Source organism: Catharus ustulatus, chromosome 4, assembly GCF_009819885.2.
Source record: "Catharus ustulatus isolate bCatUst1 chromosome 4, bCatUst1.pri.v2, whole genome shotgun sequence".
In the NCBI taxonomy this organism is placed as follows: Eukaryota; Metazoa; Chordata; class Aves; order Passeriformes; family Turdidae; genus Catharus; species Catharus ustulatus.
In genome coordinates, this window is record NC_046224.1 from 38,047,754 (window position 1) to 38,069,569 (window position 21,816).

Here is a 21,816-nt window from a genome sequence, read left to right on the forward strand (position 1 = left end):
GCTGTGCAAATTCAATGACAGATCATCTCTCCTGATCTGTAGTTTTGATTTGTAATAGAGGTAGTCTTTTACATCACTTATTTCTGAAACTTTTAAAATATCTTTTGGATATTTGTCTTGGTTTGAAAGACAGATGTCTGCCAAGGAAGGAGGGAACCTCTCTTGGAATGGAAAATATAACCCACTGCCCTCCAAATTATTATAACTTTGAAATTAAGGGGCTTTCAGGCAAAGATATCGGAAAAGGAGTAACAGTTCTTTACTAGTTTGTATGTATAACAAGGTAAACAAACAACAAAAATGGCAGCAACAACAAACAAAACCAGAAATCCAAAACCAGAAATCCTCTTGGCTGTCAGGCACCTTCCCCTCAGAAAGCACATTAAAAATTTCCTTGACGTGGAGACACTCACATCAAGATGCTTCTCTGGGATTGGGAGAAATTAGGAGATTTCACACCACTGTCATGCATTGGTAAGTGACATTGACTCTTAATCTATACTATTTCTTCACTAGCTGTAACTTAGGTACCTTTATTATCATGCACTGCATTTTTATCTACAAGTAGTTCTTTTTGTGTTATCCTGTGTAGTAAGAAGTCTCTTTCAAGTCTTATGTCTGCTTTCCTTGGTCTCCTCAATAAATGATTCATGTTGCTATAGGCCTGATCTGTCATTATTAAGAACTTGTGAGTGAGAGGGGGTTTTGGGGTGCTGGCCACCTCAATAAAGCTGCTGTCTGCTGCCAGAAACCTGTCAAAGGCAGGGACTTGTCTAACCTCTCCCCTCTCATTTAGTAACATACATACATACATGCAACACAATTTTACCTCTTTGTGAAGATTCTCACTGTGATTTCAACTTTTCCTTGGCATAAACCTCCAACTTGACTCAGTAAAATATGTTAAAATACATATTTATTTTGTATTTAATCTATCAAATTTAAAGGCCTAAATATTGCCATCAGAAAAAGCTAAAGATTCTGGAAGGAGTTCTGCAAATTTAGTCTGACTGAGGTCAGTAGCAATGGCCTTGATCTGTGCCTGAATTAGTCCAGCTGCTGACTGTGTGCTTTGAGCTCTGCCTCAGGCATTCCCTGCTCCGGACAAGCTGCTTCTTGTGCCTGTGTCCTCCACAGCCTCCCCGCCTGTGGGAGCCTCTATCATTAGACATCTGTGGGTGGTCACCTGGAGTCACCAGGAGGACTATCAGAAGAGAAGTTCCAAAACTCTGGAGGGGTTTTCTGTACTTGAGAGGCAGGCTGGAGGCTCACTGCTGTCATGTAATCCCGATGTGCATTTCCTTGTCCTGAATGCACCAGATATGTGCCTGCTGATGCAAAGTAAGGTTACACGCCTCAGCACAAAGGGAAGTTCTATTAAGCCACTGTTTTAATGTCTTAGGAGATGCCTAATAAGATTACTTGAACCATTTAACAAAATGGGTTTCCAAATTCACAGCTAACCTGTCTTAAACATTGACCAATAGTAAAATGGTGAGGCCTGCATAAATTGTTTTACAGAAATATCTGTACATTGTCATTGACAATTGTACATTGTCAATTTAAGCCTTGAAGTTTGCAAGTTATTTCAGCCTAGTCATTGTGGAAACAATTACAGGGTAATTTCTTTGGAGGGTAGATACTTTTTATAATAAGGCAACATATGCCTGGATTTTATTTTTCTGAATGTACAAAATTTCCCAGGCGGGGTAAATTGAGCCAAGAACAAAGATATGCTGAACTACTTAGGATCACCAGCATAAAAACTGAAATGCTGCTGAAATGAACTGAGAGATATCTCTTCTTAGTGGATGATACCAGTATTTCATAAAGTACTCTTAAATCCAACAAGTTTTCAGAACAATTTCTTAATTTCTTGCAAAAAGAAACCCATTGCATTCTGCTGTAAACCACATTAGTAAATAAACATTTTTCTCCAATAATGTAATCATCCTATCTTTGCAATTATATATTATCCTGTTGTTATCAGATTAAGACAGTTTTTTCTCCTAACTAATCAGATGGAGGGATTAAAACCTGCATACACAAAACAGCCAGAGGGAGAGAAGACAATTTGACAGGACAGATGGGCTGGAAGATAGTGACATGCAGTGTCTTACCATTGCTAGAAAGAAGAGTCTGTCATGAAAGCGGATTGGCAGAAATACATCAACAATGGCACTTTGGCAGCCTGGAGGATCTGCTCTTCTTGCCTCCAGCTTTCCAGGATACAGGTTTTTAAGGAGGTTTTGAGTGAGGTTGCACACAGATGACACAGATGATGAACTTCACAATGAACTATCACAACTTGAAGTAATGATACATACCATCTATAAAAGTGTTCCAAATGTGGCTTTATGTGTAAGCAACTGCTGCATCAAATTAATGACTGTCTTCCCAACATCTAACCATTTAAAGCTGTGATAGACACCTATTTAAATGCACTTGCTAAAACCATTGCCTCTACTTAGCTTCCCCATCACAGTAATGCCCAATGGTACTTTTCTGCGTGGTTTGTGGTGCTCAGTGCAGCTCCATGTCCCTGGAAAACCAACAGCAGCTATGCAAGTGGCTTATAGACTCCAAGATACTACAGGCAGTTTCTGAATCACAGAGGACCAATATTAATTACATTTCATCACTTTGACACTGTACAGGAGGAAAAGAAAAGCAAAAAGTAACTTTATTTTCCCTATTAATCCTCTTTCTCCTTTTCAGTCCTTTCATTTCATTTCTCTTCCTTAAATTCCAGTTGCATACACAGGACTAGCTCAGAGGCATCTCAAACATGTTAGGAAGAAAAATTTGCTTTTTGTGGCCTTCAAAAGTCTTTGATCCTTGACTGATCTGAGTGGGAGTTGACCTCCCCACTGGAGCATGGAAAAGACCCAAGAACTGCCTAATTACCAGCTGTATATCTGAACTGTCACGTTTTTCCATCATGCTCTTCCGTCTCTCTCCCCTCTGACAAGCTTCTTTTTCATGCATCCTTTCTTACATTAATTTGAAGAGATGCTTTTTTCCTTTTGTCCTTACAATATTTTTTCTTTATTTATTTCTTCAGTTTGACCTTCTTTCTCTCATTCAAGATTATTTTTATTAAACACACATGGTCATTCACTGCAAGTAGCAGAAATCTAATATATAGCACCAGAAGCTTTTCACAATTTCTCTGAGGTTTCTCATGCTTTCAGTCTGAAGAGCTGTTTCCAAAGCCATAAAGATATGCTTTGGATGTTAACTTTTGCTTTTTTGTAATTTCTTCTGAACTCTTCTTCATACACAGTTGCTTCATCCCATCCATCTCAAATTCAATCTTTAAAAATAGCTTCTTTTTGAGCTCTCAGACCTTTTAAGGATGTGGGCTGCATTTTAAGTTAGCACTTTTCACCTTCCAGTTTCTAAATCATAATTTCCCATGATGATCACTACTTTTTACACATAAAGTATTTCCAGAGACATAGTCTAGCATTTTCATTAGTCTTGCACAAGAAGGCTTTTTCTTTAACATCATTACTCAAGACTCTGTTTTCTAGGTCTTCATCTTCCTTTTCACTGATCTGTTCCTTATCCTTCCTTTGTGGTTCCATTTAATCATCATTTACACTGTGTACAGCTGCTGGCATCTTTTCCCCCAGCTACTTCATTTCTGCTGGAGGCAGCTATTTCTGCTGCATCTCTCCCTGAAAGTACCCTCCTTCTACATTAAAAGTGGCAGTCTCTTTTAGCAACTTAATTAAACTGGAATGTTTCTGCCAACAGCACTTACAGTTTCTGCAAGGGGACATCTTGCATTGCATACAAGTGATAGCTTGCTAGAAAAGCTTTGTTAAAAATAAAAGAAAGCTAAACTTCTGGTCTGACTCTTCTCCCTGTTTCAGCAACAGGAATTGCAGTTGAGTTATTCCCAGTTTCTGTGAGGAAAAGAGAGGACAATACAGCCCTCGATGTGCCAGTAGAGTATGTAGATCACCTGCATACCTATTGGAACATAGTTTCTGAGTACTGTTGTTGTAAGTAGTATGAATTTCCAAATAACTGAGAAAACTGTAGATCTCTGTTCCCCTCTTTCCTATTAGTACTCATTAACTCCATCCAGTCATGAGTACAGGAGAGGCTTCTGAGTCCTTCCACTAACATGGTGGACACACCTGTGTGTGATTCAACAATCAGGAGTCCCTGTTTGTGTCAGAAATATTTCCTTGCTTTTAAAGAACATTTTTTTCCCCAGGATGAATTTTGGTTCTTCATCAGTTTTCACTTACTTTGTTTTGATGGAGAAATACCTATGGAGAATGTCCTGGACAATGTAGTATGACTTTTCAGAACCAAATCAGTTTGTGATCAGATTGGGACTGTGTAGCTGGAGAGATTTTTGTAGTCAGCAAGGTGACTACACTAAATTTAATGGAAATTCAGAATAGCTATTTAACATTACATTGGCTACAGTGTGATGAAACAAGGGAAGTCGTGGGCTATAGCTCTAGAACAAATTAACAGACTGTCATTCCCCTCTCATCATGAGCTGGCATAACTGTGGCTGCTGCTGTCATCACTATTTGCCTCCCACATCAGTAGGTTTGGTTCTGTGTCTCACAGCAAAGCTGACTTCTAGAACACTAGTTCATGTGCTTGTGAGTGTTCACATAAGCATATAAGTACCTTTTTGAATGTTATCACAGTTTGAAGTATGTACTAGACTAAAAACTACAGCACTTGAAAATAATAGACGTCTTCTGAATTAGGGCCAGAGTCCAGAAATATATTAGGTGTAACAAAATAAGCAAGGTCTTAGTTGAATGGGTAGATCTTTGGCTATCACCCCTCAAATGTTACAGAAGTATCAGGCAAGCTGACATTTGGGGAATAGAAATGCAAAGCCTTAAAAAATGTGCAGAACTGCTTTTTTTTTCCCCAAATTATTCTAGCTCTTATGATTTATCTCCATCATTGTTTATTTAAGCTTTCTATATTTATTATAGAAAAACCTGGTGTAATTTGAATGATTAAACAAAACAGCGACCATCTACAAGGAATATGTAAAATAAAAAATCACAGTGTTCAATGCCAATAGTTTAAGGAAGAAACTTAAACCAAAGTTAATTTTAAGGCTGCATCTTTCTCTTATATGTTTCTTAAAACTGAGTTAGTTCTTCTTCACTCTGCTAAAAATAGCTGATGGCACAGTAAGTCTTCATATTTAGTGATTTTTATTTCAGAATATTCTTCAGATAGCAAGCTTGGCCTGGCTGTGAGCCAGACAAGTCTCTTTGTGTTTCCCTTCTTTCATTCAGCTTTTAAAAATGCTTTGCTTTTAAGTTTTTACCCTAGAGCTGTAAAAAGGCAACTTGAGACAACAGAGATCTCAGGATATGATGTGATTCATAGGAGACATCCCAAATTTTAAAAGCACTTTCAGTCTGGAGCTTTAACAGCTTCAATTAAAAACTGTGTTTTAGCCCAAATAAATGGACATCCTCAAAGACAATTGTACTCTAAAGCTGAAGAAGCGACTTTTTCTAGAGCATATGCCAAGCTGTATTTTCTTTCTCAATTTAGAGGTTAAGGGCAGCTCTGGTAGAAGATCAATAGGAGCAGAGGGATGCTACCTCACAGAAAGGTGATACCAACCAACCAATTGGCAGCATCTTGCCTCTGAAGGACAGGGACTGCCTGTGTTCTCTAAATTCAAATTATTTCACCGGATTCAGAAGAAACTAGAAACTTTTATCTTCCACAGATGAATTTTCAAATCGTAGAATTTCCCAGTACTGTCCCAAATTGCCCTGTGGGCCATTTAGAATAGTCTCCTGTGTCACAAGTTTGGTCTTCGATGATCATTTTCTTTGTGTGCATAATCAATATGACAGAATTTAACATTATCTCTTGATTTCAAGTGCCAAACACTCTGAAGCATAGTAATGAAGGGTTTATCCTTTTTTTGATCCTGTTGTATGTGCTATATGTCCCTTTCATCCTTAGCAGCAGTGAAAACGAAGTCAAACTCACACAAATATGAATTCAGCACTGAGCAACAGGCTGCATCCTATGTCCAGGCTTTCATTGGTCTCTAGCAATAGGTACTTGTGACAACTGCTGCTGAATCTTTACTGGAGGCTGAATGGAAAAAGGGAAAACAAGACAAGCTTCTGAAAGGATGACCATTATCTGTTCACCAGAGTTTCTTCTTAGGCACTGATTATCCTTTTCACAGTGCTTGCACCAGAAAGCCATGGCCAACATACAGCATACTTGTGATGAACTTTAATCATGACACAGTGCAGCTGAAGGTGTTAGGCATCAGTATGAATTTTTCCTACACAAGGACATGCCAGATTGAGCAAAATATGCCTCAAGTTAGGCACTGCAAGGGAATTGTCTTTCTTCTGAAATCTTTTACTAATTTCTGGAATTACTGTTCATATTGCCAAGGCAAATTTCATAGATAAATTTTACAGACCCAGTGTATCTGGAGCTGTAGACTCTTTGACTCTCTCATCGCTAGCCCTAAGTCTAACCCAACTCCAGCCCTAGCACTGCATTTTCCCAATCAGAAAGATGCAGGAGCAGCAAGGTTGGGGCCCTGCCAGGATCACTTCGGCATGCCTTTTCCACCACCAGTGTTCCTGAAACTGTAGGCTCTTTGTTTCTCTGAACCCTAACCCTAACACTCACCTAACCCCTAATCCTTGCCCTAACCCTAACTTACCAATTTTCCAGTTCAGAAAGATGTAGAAGCAGCAAGGGTGGGGCCCTGCTGGAATGGCCTTGGGATGCCATTTTCAACCCTAGTGTTCCTGGAGCTGTTGGCTCTTCGACTCTCTGAGTCTTAACCCTAAACCCAAGCCTAACCTTAGCTTTATCCCTAGCCCTAACACAAAACAAAAACTATGGGTTTACTTGGTGCTCCAACATCTTTCTATCTGGAAAATTCATAGGATTGGTTGACTAAGGGCTAGTACTAGGGCTGGAGTCAGAGTTAGGTTTACAGTTAGGGTTGAGAGAGCCAAAGAGCCTACAGCTCCAGGAGCACTTGGGCTGGAAAAGGCATGCCAAAGTCATCCCAGCAAAGCCCTGTGTGAGCACAAGAACTGGACCTACATTTCTTAAGGTCTAAGCAACTGCTGAGGTTGATGAACAGCCTTCCTCTTTCTGGCTGATACTGGATATGTCTGCTTGCTGCATGAATTGCCTGGAGCAGTGAGTGGCTTCTGGCAAACAAGAGCAGAAGAGCCAGGATTCAAGTTGTGCTGAAGCCTGTTTGCTTACCTATAGTGATAACTAAGGCTGTAATAATTGCCTTCTCATTATGGCTGAGATGAAAGCAAGACAGCTGCTATTTCAACAGATCACCAAACATGTGCAGAGGCATGGAGTATTTTACTTCCTGAAACCACCTGTCCCATACTTCACCAAGTTACCTGCCAAAAAAGAGAAACAGCAGTGATTTCACTTGCTCTGTTTTTGTCCAAGATTTATTTGTAATAAAAACACCTATTTCTATTTCATAAAAACAGATTTATCTTTAATTTCATTTCCTGCTTTGATGGAAAAACAGGGCAGGGGAAAGCAATAACCCATCACTTCTCTTCAGTTACTACTTGCTGTTTCTGAGAATTTAGCAGCCCATGTGAAAAGGCTTTAAATCATGGAAAGCTATTTTCTGTGTGCCTTTGCATTACTTCAGAAAATTCACCATAAAGAATTTTGGTCACAGCATTTCCTGATTGCAGGATTGCAACTTGCTCCTGTACACGAGAGTGCAAAAACACAGTGTTTGTGGTTGGATTGCCCAGGAAAGCTGCACCTGCAGGGAGCATGGGGCATGTGATTGGTTTCCGGAACAGTTGAGCTATTAGCTTTGTGGCAAAGGCCTAGAGCTGGAAAGATTGTGTTCATTGTGTTGGGGGAATTGCTGAAGCCTGCCATATGTGTGAAACATTTGTCTGCTTTCCTCTCTGTGGTTACAGTAATTTCATTAAATAAAGCAGGAGAGCTACAGCATTTACAATGTAAGCATTCTCATCTGTGCCCTTTTCCTTTAAAGCATCACCTGTCATATTCCTTAAGCTAAGGGCCATCACCTTAACCAAAAGGTCCAGTGAAACTGATATTTCTGTCTAAGCTACAATTTTATAAATTTGTACCTCAGAAAGCAAGTGCAAACCTTGGTTAAGCTTTTGTTATTGATGCTATTTTTGTTTGTTTGTTGAACAAATATTGCCTAACTATTATTAGTACAGGTTGAGTTATGATTACTACGGATCTCATGAATGGAAGCAGGTCACTGAGCCCAATCTCAGTAATTCTTTTGCTCATACCCTCTTAACAATGAACCTTCCAGGCTGTTCACATATACATACTATCCACAGTTTGTACTACAGAGGGCAAATTCCCTGCTAGGCAGATCCTTAGAGCCATACAGCCTGGATCTATCAACAGAATGGTGAAAAGTAGACATAAGGGAAGAAAGAGATCATGCAGATTTGAGTAGATTAAACCTCCGCATCATAGGCAAGCTAATGAGAGAGAATGCACAATCACCACGGCAGTAGGAGCTAATGCAAGCCAACCCAGCTGTCTCAAGTTCCTTTTTGTCTTCTTCTCTCATATGTGGGACTGTGGGAAATATCTGTAAGGCTTGATTTGGTCTAAGAGACAGGAAAGCAAGCGAGTAAGCAACCAAGGAAGGAAGGAAGGAAGGAAGGAAGGAAGGAAGGAAGGAAGGAAGGAAGGAAGGAAGGAAGGAAGGAAATTATCACATTACAGACAGGCGTAAATATCTAGGAAAGGAATGTCCAGGAAAAATTAGGGTAAGTTGTTCTCCCTCTTAAAGCAGAACTGCTGACAACTATGCATGACTATAGAAAGAAATAACTGAAAATAGGTACTTCTGAAGGAGAATACAGCCTTCTTGTCTTTAATTTTTAATTTAAAAAAAGTTTCCTGGTCTGAACAGGTTTTCACATAGCTGTGAAGATCTGAGCTCTGGTTTTGTAGTGCAGTTTGAGGTACAATGAGTCACTGGACAATGAGATTGAGCTAGGGGACTGCGTTCACAGAGAACTTCTTGTGCTGTTTCATGTCTGTATGTAGCTTTTCCTTCCCTTTGCCATTTGGTTTTTTGCTAGTGTGATTTGCAATAGGAACATTACAGCACTGGGAAGGAATCTCATAGGTCAAGTCCAGGCTCCCATTGTTATAAAATATTTTTAGAATAATCATAATTCTTGACACACTTTGCAGTATGAATGACTTGATGGTGTGCAGTCTTAATAAATAGTTATTATTTGTGGAGCGAGAGTCCCACCAGTTTGAAATGAGTCTGGAATCCTCAATCAGAAATGAGGGAAAAGGAGAAGCCAGCTGAATTAAACTAAAAAGACCTAAATGTGATGACATTGCAGCTGTTGCAGTGTAAGAAAATCAGTTATCTAGGAGGCAAAATAGTTTCAAAAGGTGGGATACATGCAAAAAGTCTACTGGTCCACCTGCATAAGGAGTGTGGGAGGTTCTAATAGCTAATGACATAATTTATTGATTTTCTGAGGCTAAAGGAGCTACTTTATAGCTAGCAATTTCTGGAAGTGAGCACACAAAATAGTGCTGAGATTGAATGACTTTGCAGGATTACCTGTCCACAAAACCACCAGTGAATGCAAAGCTCTTCTGCTGCCACAGCAGAATCAAACAGAAAGTACTTTATTTTTCCAATATGCACCTAGATTAAGAATTCGATGGGACATCACAAGTTTAGCAATTCATCACACCAAAGCAAGGGGCAGAAACTGCAGCAGGAATAACATGAGCTCTTTCGAACAGCACAGATGGTACAGAACCAGACTCTGAGGACCATGATGTGTCTTGGGCGAGACATCAACAACGTTCACAGGTACTGGGATCTCACTAGGTTCAAAATCCAGCAGCCTCTATTTGTATAAAGACAAAACACTACCATTCCACTGAGCTCCTGGTAACATGCTTGTTATCTAAATTGGAGGAGAAAATAGTCTACCACAGATGCTTTAAATGTTGCTAATCCTCATTTCAAAATACATGTTAGTGTAGGATTCATAAACTGAGGCAAGTCCAGACATTGACTTGGGCCTCAAAATACATTAATAATTGCTGAGTCATGGCAGAAAGACCTGCTAAAACTGTCTGGTAGGTGCAGCAGCATCATACAAAAAAACAAGATACAGATCAGGCAGAAGGAGTAAATGGACACTCTGTAAGGGCATCCAATAAATTCAGGAGACCAACTGTAAAGGACTTGATTTTACAATACATAACAAAACCACTTTCAAATGAAGCTTGATTCAAGATTTGCTGCATCTATATTTTAAGACAGAAAAAGTTGTGAAAATCAGTAAAAGAAGAAAAGTTACAGAAAACCTGGTGCTTCTAAATCCCCTACTGGGAAAAGCATTCTACAGAGCCTTCTAGAAGAGTTAGCTAAAATTGATACAATATTTGCTAAACCTCTATGTTATGAAATGGAGGGATAAGAACAGGGAGAGAGAATTAGTTTTAATTGCCATACTTCCAGTCATTCCAAGGTTTTAAAGAAAATATAAGCTCTACCTCTAAGCAAAAATTGTTGAAACTGCCGGACAATACAGTTGGCTGATGTCTTTCAGAAGGAAACCAGAATATAATACTGGGGCAGATGAAAGCTAAAATTATATTTGAAAAAGAGGCTTATTACAAACTCATCCACTGTTCCACACTACTGCAAAAAAAGAGATAGACCGCTAGATACAGAAGTATTTCATCTAAGTGGAGTAAGATGAAACTTTTTAGTTACTGTGGTAGTAACAAAAGCTGCACTCACACCCATCTCTGTAATAATTTCAAGAACATCTGTAGCATGGCATAAAAATCACCATCTGTAAGCTGCAATTAAGGACATATTTGCCTTATTTCTCAAGCCTACTTCCACCTCAAATAGAGACTGAAGACAATAAGAAGTAGTTTTAAGAAACATTAGCTTACCAAGGTATTTTGTTGTAAAACAGGCTGATGTTTAGAAAAAATGCTCCCTTCACAGCAAAGAATTCTTTCATTGGTTCCCTTTAGTGTTAAAAACCACTACAGACAGAAATACTTACTCGGTATGCATGAAAAATTTATATTGAAAAGTCCTCAAATGCACACTGGGAATCTAAAAGGTTTTGCCACAGGTCACTGTCCTGTCACTTAAATGTTCACACAAATAAGGCAGTGGACATGACCTTTGCTTTTGAAAGCCCAGTTATGCCATTCATGTCTGAGAGTCTCAGTCAATAAAATATCTCAAGCTATTTATTATTTTACCATTTGAAGCAGAACATAACAGTAAGCAAGTAGCAAAAAGGACAGTCTGTGTTTTGCTACAGGATGAGTAAAATATTCTCAATTTTCCCAAGGAAATTGAGAATAATTAATTCCTCTTTAAACAACAGACTCTAGTACCAAAAAAATGATTTGTTTGTAACTCCCTGGTGGCCACAGAGACCGTCACATAGTATTTTTCATAAAATATTTAACTCCACAGGAGGAGTTTCTGCTTGGCCTTCTCCTCAGAATTGTACAGACAAGAGGTGAGCCTATCTTACTACAGAAGACAAAAAGAGCTCAGAGAACTTAATCGCTGAGCCACAGACACACTTGATGTATGGAAGTACACTGGGGGAAAGAGCAACACCAAAGAAAGGCCAGATATCAGCACTGGCATAATCACAAATATACATTGGTTGTCTACAACCTAATATAAATTTTCTGATAAGGCCAGTGAAAATGAATTACTTATTAATTTGCACTGAGTAAGTTTGTGATGACGAATGTAACACCTGTAATTCAATGACTGGAAGTCACCTCCAGTCCGATATAGTTCGTCAGTGTGGCAGACTTCCCTTGCAAACTCTTTTCAGCACAATTCCCTTCCCCTTTTTGTGTGGTCATATTGCACAGTTACAGTCAGGATTTGTCTCACTTATTCGTTGCAACCGCTCATAACCCCACTCCTTTCCAGGGCCTCTGATCTTACAGTGTTTGAACATTCCCTTTGTTAAATTCAAGGTTGTAAAAGGGATATTAATGGGCTTAAATCTATGGGTTCAAGTCCCTCAGTTATTTGTTCCTCAAACGCATCTTGTGATTGCCATGGCTTTTATTCATTGATTTAACTGTGTAATTCAGGCATAACAATATAAAACAGGTAAATTGTGGCAACACCTGATATTTATTTCGGAAATATTAGTAGACGTATATTGTATGTCTACACTGTTCTACATACAAAGGTTTACGAATTATTTTAAGATGGTCATGCATACATAAGAAAGTTGGTTAAGCCGTGGGCACAGTTTATGTTGTTCAGTTCATAAGAACTCCTGTAAGTACAAGAAAATCTGAGGAGTAATAAGATTCTCTTTCACAGCATCAAGACTATGTAGTTTCATTAATAGAACTATAATTAGATTTCAGTAGATGTATGGTCTATATAGCCTGAAAAAGCCAATATGTATCAAATACATTCTGCATTATGATGAAACTGTGAAAATTTGTCTTCTTTTATGGATAGCAGCTCCTGAACAGAATGTGGATCACAGTTTTTATCCAAATGATTCTTTGAAATTATTTGAAAAAAATCACATTATTGTCCTACCATCCTGCCATAATAATAATAACAGAAAGTTTGATCCAGATATTTACCAAGCAAGGTATGTTTTGGGTCCAAATATGCTCAATAATAGCCTGTCAAGCCACACAACAGCCATTTCCCTGGGTTTATCAAGCCCTTGTGAAGCCTCAATGGAGGGCATGCCACCATCAGATCCATTATTGTCCACACTGCTCAGCATCTGCAGTACAATTTGTCACACTACAGTCACATTGCAACCCTTATTTGATGCCTTACTGACACATTTACTTTGAGGAACCAAAGGTCTGTTCAGCAGAGTCCAAAGACAAGTTATTAAGTCAAAACCAAGAAGGTGACATTGTAATATCAGTGAGGAATAAAATGCTATTAAAATAAAAATTCCACTTTTCACCTTTGTGGAATAGCCCACTGTGCACTGGAGTCATGCTAATGGGAAAAAAAACCCCTGCAGATAGATTGGATAGGATTATAATAGAACAACTGAACTTTTACCATTTTTCTCAAACTTCTTGAGTTGTCTCCTCACAATATGTCAAATAATGACTGAAAAACACAGCTATTAAGAAGGATGCAGTGTGTTCAGTATGACAAGGTTGAAGTAACTGCTTTATGGGAAATGAACAGCACCAGATTGGAGTATGAAATTCTGCAGATGAGTAGCAGATGGCAAATGAAGGCATGTGAATACATGCACCTCATACTAAGTCAGGCTAATTTACTAGAAATTTGTGTTCTGCTTTTGCAAGTTTGCATTGGTATCAATTTTCTGCAAGTGTTCATTAAGAGTTAAAGCTGAATCAGATATTGCTTTCATATTGTTCTCCCTCAACTGCAAATATTTGCATATTTTTAAAGCACTGTAATAGAGTTCACCATGTTCCAAAGCTCACAAGCACCAGGCAGGGCAGCCCTATGGGTGTAGGTACAAGTTTGTACACATCTACAACCCCGTGGCATTTAGAAGTCCTGTAAATAACAACTTTTCTTCATATTGACTTTGTGTGCAAAATAAGCATAGTTTTTGCCAGTTTGACACCTCATTAATATAATTGTTCCAATACATAATTATTTTTGGATTGTGATTAGAGGAATTCATGATTCACAATGCACAGCCATTTTAAAGAACCCATGGTGTTCTTTGGAACCAAAAGAGACAACATAATAGTCAGCAAAAGAGTGTTCCTTGAGTGTGATTTCCTAATGTGCATCAGAAAAGCACAGAGCTTGGTGTACGTGGGCTCTTACATCTGCATCTGCTTGTATCTTTGGAGTACCTTCAGTCACTGTGAAGAAATTTACGGCTGATGTATATTCAGGACAGAAGCCCAGATTAATGCATTTGGAACAATGCGTTCTTGCTCCCATTCTCATAATGAAATTTGACTTGAATGGAAGCAGTGCTGGGCTCTCTGCAGCTACTGATTATACATGTCAATATTAGACTGTATTTGAGTGATGCTGTATTGTGCATAAGAATATAACATCATGGTGTTGTTGTGATTCAGCAGGCAACATAATTACATGGATTGCAAGTGAAAATATAGTACTATGTATTAATAGCCCATGTCAGCCTTTATTTATCTGGACCTTTGTTTACTTAATTAGGAATTATTATAAAGTTAAATCTCTATTTATTTTTCTGATTATGGTCTTGTTCTGAATGTACATACACTGAGAAGCCCTTGCTGACATGACCAAGCAGTATATCATATTTTATTTAATTTACTTGGGAGACTTCTGACACCAATTGCTAGCATGTTTGCAGTCCCAATCACATTGAAAATCTAATAGCAACATGATCTTAGAATAACAGCCATGTGTTGTTCCTGCTTGAAGAAAAATCACTGCCACCCTGTTCTGGTAGACTACTGGAGGCCAAGATACACTTCCCTGTCATTTCAGGTAAAAGAGACTAATTTTTTTGGTCAGAATTACATTTTAACAGGATATTAGAAAATATTTTCCACCTTGTATCCACAGCAGTATGAAAGGAATGTATGAAAAATTTTTATCAATGTCTGCAAACAATAAGCTTAGCTAGTACAAGTGCTGTTACAATCTGAGGTAGTATCTTATAGTTTTACATATTTATCCTTAAAATAAGGAAACAATCCAAGTCTCATTTCATAAATGTGGAAAGCTGGCACAGAGATATCTGATGGCCATCCCAATTCTGCAGAAAAAGAATGTGGAAGAAAAGGAAACAAAGCCTGAATTCAAGCCATATTAGAATCTCTCTTCTCAGAAAGAATAAAAACCTATTCTTGCTATGCAATTACTAGGATATAACCCAGATTTTAAAAGTCCTCAATCAGTAGCAGGGTTTCTCATTTGATTTCATACCTCATCATAGGTATGAAATGCCTTGGACTTTTCATGATCAAACTTGAAGTTCAAAAAGAGTAACCAAGTTTTAACAGTTTTCTCCAATGCAAGACCCTTGATGTTCTCACAGGATAAAAAAATGCTTTTCCAGTTTAAATATCTAAGATCTAACAGGACAAAATGGTCTCAGGCTGAAGCAGATCATCTGAATCAACCTGGGTGCTGTGAAGCCTTCCAAATAGGTATTTGGCAACAGTTAATAGCAGGAATAAGAAAAATTCAAGGGGAAATGCAACAAGTCTTGTGATTCGGTCACAAAGATACATGGTCCCTGGCAAAGCAATCTCATGGAAACTGATGTGTTAGGAGTAGGTAATGATTGACTTGCTATTTACAGAGGGCTTCATTTAGCCTTTCCTGCTGTCTGTACTTTGTCTTTCAGTTATTACAAGCAGTGGCAGCTTTCCTATGTTATAATTACACAATTGCAGATGCAGTTTCAGAAATTCAAAGAACCAGCAAATAAAATCAACACCATAGTTAATTACCACAACATTTTATTATTAACAGTAATGTATGTAACATTCCAATATAAATCTTTCTTTTATAAAGCTATTAAAATACCTTACATTTTCAAAAGAAAGTGGCACAGGAAGCACCTCCACAACATTACTATGTTTAGTTTACTGTTACTAACTTCAGGTGGACATGGTGAAATCTATTAATGGACATGTCCAATTACAAAGTTAAGTTTGTAACAGATACAGGGACAGAACCATGGTGGTTCATCCTAAAACTTCACTGATACTTGGCAGATTTTTAGTTAGAGCTATCCTATATTGACAGCAATTGTATTGAGAAAAGTCTGAACTCTGATCTGCAAGCAGTCTGTCTTATGTTTTTAGTCTTTTTTAAATCACTGCTGAGTTTGCAGTAATATGATTATGTTTTGCACCAGGAAATTATATGTTTTCAGTACTAAGGTGACATTTTTTTCTTCCGAGTTTTCATGTTTATTGTTAGTATGAAAGTTGCAATCTTTGAACTTCATTATATATTAAATTTAGAGATTTCTAAACTGAATATAAAAACAGAACTTCAGAGAGAGAATAAATGAGAATTGTAAGGAGCCTGGAGGAGGGTAGCAAAGATGTGCAAGCTTTCTGCAATATATCAAACAATTAAAAGGAAATAAAATCATAGAATATACTGGGTTGGAAGGGGTCCAACAGGATCATCAACTCCAACTCAAAAGAATAGGAATGAGGAATAACTGGAAATTAGTAACTCACAACTATCTAAAATAACAAAATCCTCTGTTTTCACTGAGGTTTATTCTAATGAGAGTAATGTAAGGTTTGACCATGCAGCAGGAGAAGAGCCACAATAGAAAGTTAGTGCCCTGCCAGCAAGTTTTCTTCCTTTGGTACCTGCTAGATTTGCTGTGTGTCTGAGGTACTGCATCCCACCCTGCCTGGGGCACAGCCTCCTCATGCCTGAATCCAGGGCTCCCTCACCAGCCACAAGGCTCTCACAGCTGATCTCACCCCACAAACTGCCAGGGTGTCTCACCTGCCCCACTGCAGCACAGGGGCATCCCTCCCAGTCCTGGTGCCATATGTGAAGTGCAGTGAGTCCTGATGCCCACTGCCCTCCAGCCATCAGCACTTGACCTGGCAAGGAGCTGTCACATAGGTAAGGAGCAGTGTGCGGTGTCCACAGCAGTTTCAGGGACTCTCCCTGTCCATGGGAGTCCCAACACAGCTTCAGGCCCAGTTTCATGTAACAGTATTTCTTGTACAGGCAGTGAAAGTTCCTAAGAAGGCAACGTATGTACAGCAGAAGCTGTGAATTTATCTTTTCTTCATGCCTTCACCCCTCCTGCAAAACCGCAACTAAAAGAGAATCCAGCTGACATGGGAGCTGTCTCTGCCTCTTCCTTCACAGAGATGGCAAAGATGGATGAGCTGATTCTGCCATGGGAAAGGCAGCTGTCAGGGCTTGCTTTATGGAAGGCTTCTGGAGGCCTATAACCTACCTAGCTCTGAGACAGCTCAAATATACTGTCCTTGCATCTTGATGTTTTCCATTATCTCCCTCATTACACACAGTAGAAGATCATATACGCAGTATCCAATAAAACAAGGATATCAAGCACAATCTCAGAGTCATGATTGCAATACAAATAACTGATAAACTCAAAGAAGACCGAAAATTGAGACCAACTGTAAATATTTACCAATATTAATCAATAATATTAAAAATTAACTCCTGTGGAAATTGCACGATTAAAAGCTTGGGCAGACATTGACACAATTTCCAAAAATCATGTCTGCAGTTAGAAAGAAATAATTTAATACACCAAAACACCTCTAGAGACAAACTACAATAAAAGTTAGCAAGTAGGAGTATTTGTTCTGTTTTACCAATGGAAAACATTTGGGGCCGCTTACTTTAGGGGCAAGTAAGATGGGGGATGGCAGTGACTGAAATATTTCTTCTTGGCTTGGTGTAGTGCTACTGCACTGTTATTCAGTTTTTTAGAACTCCATGCGGTGGTGCTGAGAAAAATAAGATGAATTAATGTATTGTTGGATTTTTACACTTTTTTTTTCACTTCCTTTAAGCACTATGCCCTCAGCATAGAAATTCAAGTGGGACCAAGGAGCAGTCTGGAGAGACCTGGAGAGGTCTGCTGCAATAGAGCAGGGTAGAAGTGAGAACTAGACTTGCTCTAGGAGCACTTAGTACTCTTTGAGTGGATGGATGCAGATAAATGGCTATAGTAATACCATTCATGTATTTTTTATTTGAAATGCACCCAGCAAATGCCAAGTTGCTGGTGCTGTTCACACGAACAGTCCTAGTATGGAAGTCCTGTCATGCAACATGGGCTGAGGTTTCAGAGGCAGAACTTGAACCATCCAGTGTTTGGAGCAACCGCCAACACTTGTCTTCTGTCTCATCATGCTCACAAACTATTCAAGCATACGTGTTCTCTACACTCACATTACATCCTAGCACAAACTGATTTGTCAAAGTGAACAGTAATCCATAGTATAGGAGGGTTCTGAAAAGCAAGGATTTATATTCCACAGTGATTAAAAGGCAGGTGTAAAGCAATCCCAGTACACTGAATCTATGTGAACAGGCTATGTACAAGTTACTTACAGTGCTGCAATGATTTAAGAGGTCATTAAGATATTGTATAAGGTACATTTTGGAGAGAAGAAAACACACAGTAAAGAAGTCAGAGATTTAACTGGTGCATGAATTTTGGACTTTTAAAGTTTTCAATATTATCTGTTATCTTGAGGGCTCGAGTCTTCCTCAATGAAGAGGACTCAGATGATTGCATGCGGGAGTCAATGCCATAAGGAGAAATTCTAGGCACCAGAAGACTCCGAGAAAATCCCCGACCTGTCCGGGGCTCCATCAGTGAGCAGGGGCCGCACTGGCCCCGCGGACAATAGCCGGGCGCAGGGTCACCGCCGCTGTCGCTGCAGCTCCAGCTGGGAAGGGGGGAGCCTGGCAGGCCCAAGGGGAACTTCAGGTGGCCGTGACAAAGTAAGAAAGGTGTCAGCAAGGCTTTAGAAATCCTGAGAGACACCAGGGGAAGGGCGGGATGAGCGGGTCCGCCCGTCACGGCCGGCGCCGCGGGGAGCAGGGCGGCGGCGCGGGCCCTTCCCGCACATTCGGGCAGGGCCGGCCGATGCGGTGAGGCCGCCGCTCCGGCCCGTCACCGCCCCGGCCGCGATGCTCCGGGGCGGGATCGGCGCTTCGCCACTCCCCGCAACCCCCCGGCTGGCCCCGCGGGAAGACACCGGGCGCCGCCCCGGGGATCCTGGGCCCCTCCGCCAGACCCCTCGTCCCCACCCGGACTCCCCCAGCCCTGGCCACTGCCCCCACCCCTTCGGCCTCCGCCTTTCCCTCCCCTTCCCCTCCCGGTCCCTCCTCCCCGCCGGCGCCGGCCGTGCCCGCCTCGACTGAGGGGCGGCTGCCGCTGCTGCTGCCGCTGCCGGCGGCGGCTCCGGGAAAATGTCCGAGCGCGGCGGCTTCTACCGGCAGGAGCTGAACAAGACGGTGTGGGAGGTGCCCCAGCGCTACCAGAACCTCACCCCCGTCGGCTCCGGCGCCTACGGTTCCGTCTGGTAGGTGCGGGGCGGCGGCACAGGGGCCGGGAGCCGGCAGGTGCAGCCGGCGAGGACGGACAATGCGGGGTAGGCGGGAGCCCCCGCGCCGGGCCGGGGGTCGGGTGCGGAGAGCGGGGACCGGCGGCGACAGCGGGGCGGGGGCGTGTCCGCCGGGCACCGGTGTGAGCGGCGCCGGAGCTCCCGCCGCTGCCCCGGCCGGCGGCCCCGCGGGGCCGGGCATGCCGCGCCGTCACCCGGGCAACCGCTCCCGCCACCGCCCCGGGCAGCCCTGCCCGCCCTCCCGCTGCTGCCCCAGGGCCGCCCCCCGGGCTCCGGGCCGCTCCCCGGGGCCGCCCCCCGGCCGGCTGCCCCGAGTGACCGCCCGCCGCGGGGCCGCTGCCGGCTGGTGCTGCTGCCCCGGAGGGAGAATTGCCCCGAAGCCGAGAATCTTGCGCAGTCATGGCGGGAGGACGGGCAGGCGGCGGGGCTGGGGCAGGGCTGTCCGAGCGGGGTCTGGGAGGGCTCCCCGGCGGCCGCGGCCCTTCAGACGGTGCTGTAGCGGGACATCCCGCAAGGGCCCGGGGCATCCGCGGCGGGGGGAGAGTTCTGTCCGCCGAGACAATGGGAGCAGCCCCCGGAGCGGGGCAGGCGCAGGGAGAACACGGGATGCTCACCCCGTGCTTTCGGGGGGATCGCAAATTAGGACAAATTGCTGCCCAAGGGCTTCGGCGTCTTAAGGCGTGCCACATGTTGTCATCAAACGTTTCTCTTTCTTTGATAATTCCTACGTCAGGCTTGCGCTCTCGGGAACTCCCAGTGCAGCTTGGGCTGTTACTTTGGTATTCGACGCACACTTTACTACGCTTATAAAAGCTTTGAATTAATTTTTGGGCATAATAGTGGCGTTTAAGGGTCTTTGAGAAAGACTCGTGTTTCTTTTGTAAACTGGATAAGTGGAATTAGGTAAAACAATCCATAATGGGCCTTTAAATACAAGTACTACTTTAAATAAAAATACTAAAAAAAATTTCTTCATAACTTTGCTTTTTGCCATGCTCTAAACTTATGCAGCAGTTCTAGCTTTTTCTCCACAGTCAGATGCTAGAGAACATTTATGGAGTTTTGTATTAGTTAGTTCATTCTGTAGCTCTGTGAAATGTCCAAGTTTACGCATCAATAAGGAATATGCATTTAACAAACCTTCCAACTATCAGCAGAAACACTCGGGACTGGTGTGAAGTATCTTTGAATTCTTCTCCTTTTTTATTATTTCTAATTTATTTTTGTACCAGGGAGGTCTAGACAAATGCCATGTGAGTGTTGATGCCTGCCATTGTAGTTGGCATGTGATAATCTGCCTGGAATAGTCCTACAACGACTTAATCTGTTTGCACTATGAAAGTCTTAGTTTATGAAATTAAAGAGGAGAAAGTAAACTAAGAGCTGGATGGATATACAGTAGCAGAATAGTTACTTTTGTGTTCCAGTTGAAACTGCATTTCTGGTTACTTTCCCTATTTATGCTGACATAGATTTCAGGGAAAGACCTACTTTATTGAATTTTGTAATGAGATGGGAAGACTTTTGAGAAATTGCAAAGGAAGTGAAAACATGGCGTGGTTCACTTGCAGCACAGCTGGTGCTTTGGTTTTTGAAACTGCAGAGCCAAGGAAATCCTAGTAGTTTTTATCAATTGCAAAGCCTAGGAACTGAGATGTAAAATGGAGACTGGAAGATGCTATGAGAAAGGTTTATTCTAAAATAGACATTTAAAAATAGAATATAGCAATAAAACATTGCTTTATATTAATAGCTCTGTTAACATCAATGAAGTGTAAACCCAAACAGAAGCTTGAATGTGAGGAAAAGGTATGCATCTCCCTGAGAAAAGCCATCTATTTTTAGTGTCTATTGAAATTGATTTTTTTTTCTGTCTGTGTGCATGTGCTTTACCCAGGAGACCTACGAGATGCAACCATTCCCTTGAGTAATATGCTATATTGCTTCTGTGAATAGTTGTACTCCTATTCAGTAAAATATCTAAAAAGGTATTCAAGTCTTGAAGAAACTACTGGAATTAAACAAATTCTTAAGTGCTTTGATGAATAGAAGCCAAGGTCGTGAACTCCAAATGCTGGCTTTGAAATGAGAACAGAATTGTTGTAACAAATTTTTTCTGCCTCAGTGAAACTGTTCTTTAGGCCTACCCTTTTCTTTTTTTGCAGTAAATTATTGGTCATAACCCATAGACTTGGGTAGCTGAATTGATAACTGGTAATAAACATATTGTAAATACTTGTATTTAAACATCTTTTGCTGGCAACTCAGAACCAATAGAACAGTTTGTGTCAGGAGGCTGTGTTTTGGCCCAGTTTATTGACATTTCATATGTCTGGTAGAATTCATGTTTGAGTTAGTTGCAGATGCATCAAATATGCTATGGAGATAGAGATTACTGGTTTAAAACAGATTTACTTTTAGAGAGATATCTGTACCAAGCACAATGCTTTCCTGTTTGATTTTGTTTGATTGATTGTTTTGTTTAGATGTAGAATAGGTAGAAACCCCAAATCTTCTCTTATATAAAAAACTCTACTGCTTTTCTAACTTATTTAAATATCGTATCACAAAGAACATTTGGTTTTGGAAATCCTCCAAACTCAGCTGCACTACCAAGCAGAGTTGCACCTTAGCTTCTATGTGAATCATAGAGAA

The 21,816-nt window shown here is 40.9% G+C and overlaps 1 protein-coding gene and 1 long non-coding RNA gene across 3 annotated transcripts in view; one reads left to right on the forward strand and one right to left on the reverse strand.

The window, feature by feature from the left end:
- Positions 1 to 224: 224 nt before the first annotated feature.
- Positions 225 to 18,505, reverse strand: LOC116995041. The gene is made up of 3 exons (XR_004417647.2): positions 17,422 to 18,505; positions 7,270 to 7,421; positions 225 to 1,328 (listed from the first exon to the last, which is right to left on the reverse strand). It is a non-coding gene; the product is annotated as an uncharacterized LOC116995041 (long non-coding RNA).
- MAPK11 (mitogen-activated protein kinase 11) overlaps positions 18,441 to 21,816 on the forward strand; it is a 30,075-nt gene continuing 26,699 nt past the window's right edge. The window contains exon 1 of one of the 2 annotated variants that reach the window (XM_033057314.2): positions 18,441 to 18,535. Coding sequence is in view for 1 of the 2 variants with exons in the window: in XM_033057313.1 (XP_032913204.1) it covers positions 19,007 to 19,119 (113 nt within the window). In the remaining variant the exon portion in view is untranslated. Of the gene's footprint in view, positions 18,536 to 18,919; positions 19,120 to 21,816 lie in introns of those variants that run through there. The other variant, XM_033057313.1, reaches the window with a different exon arrangement.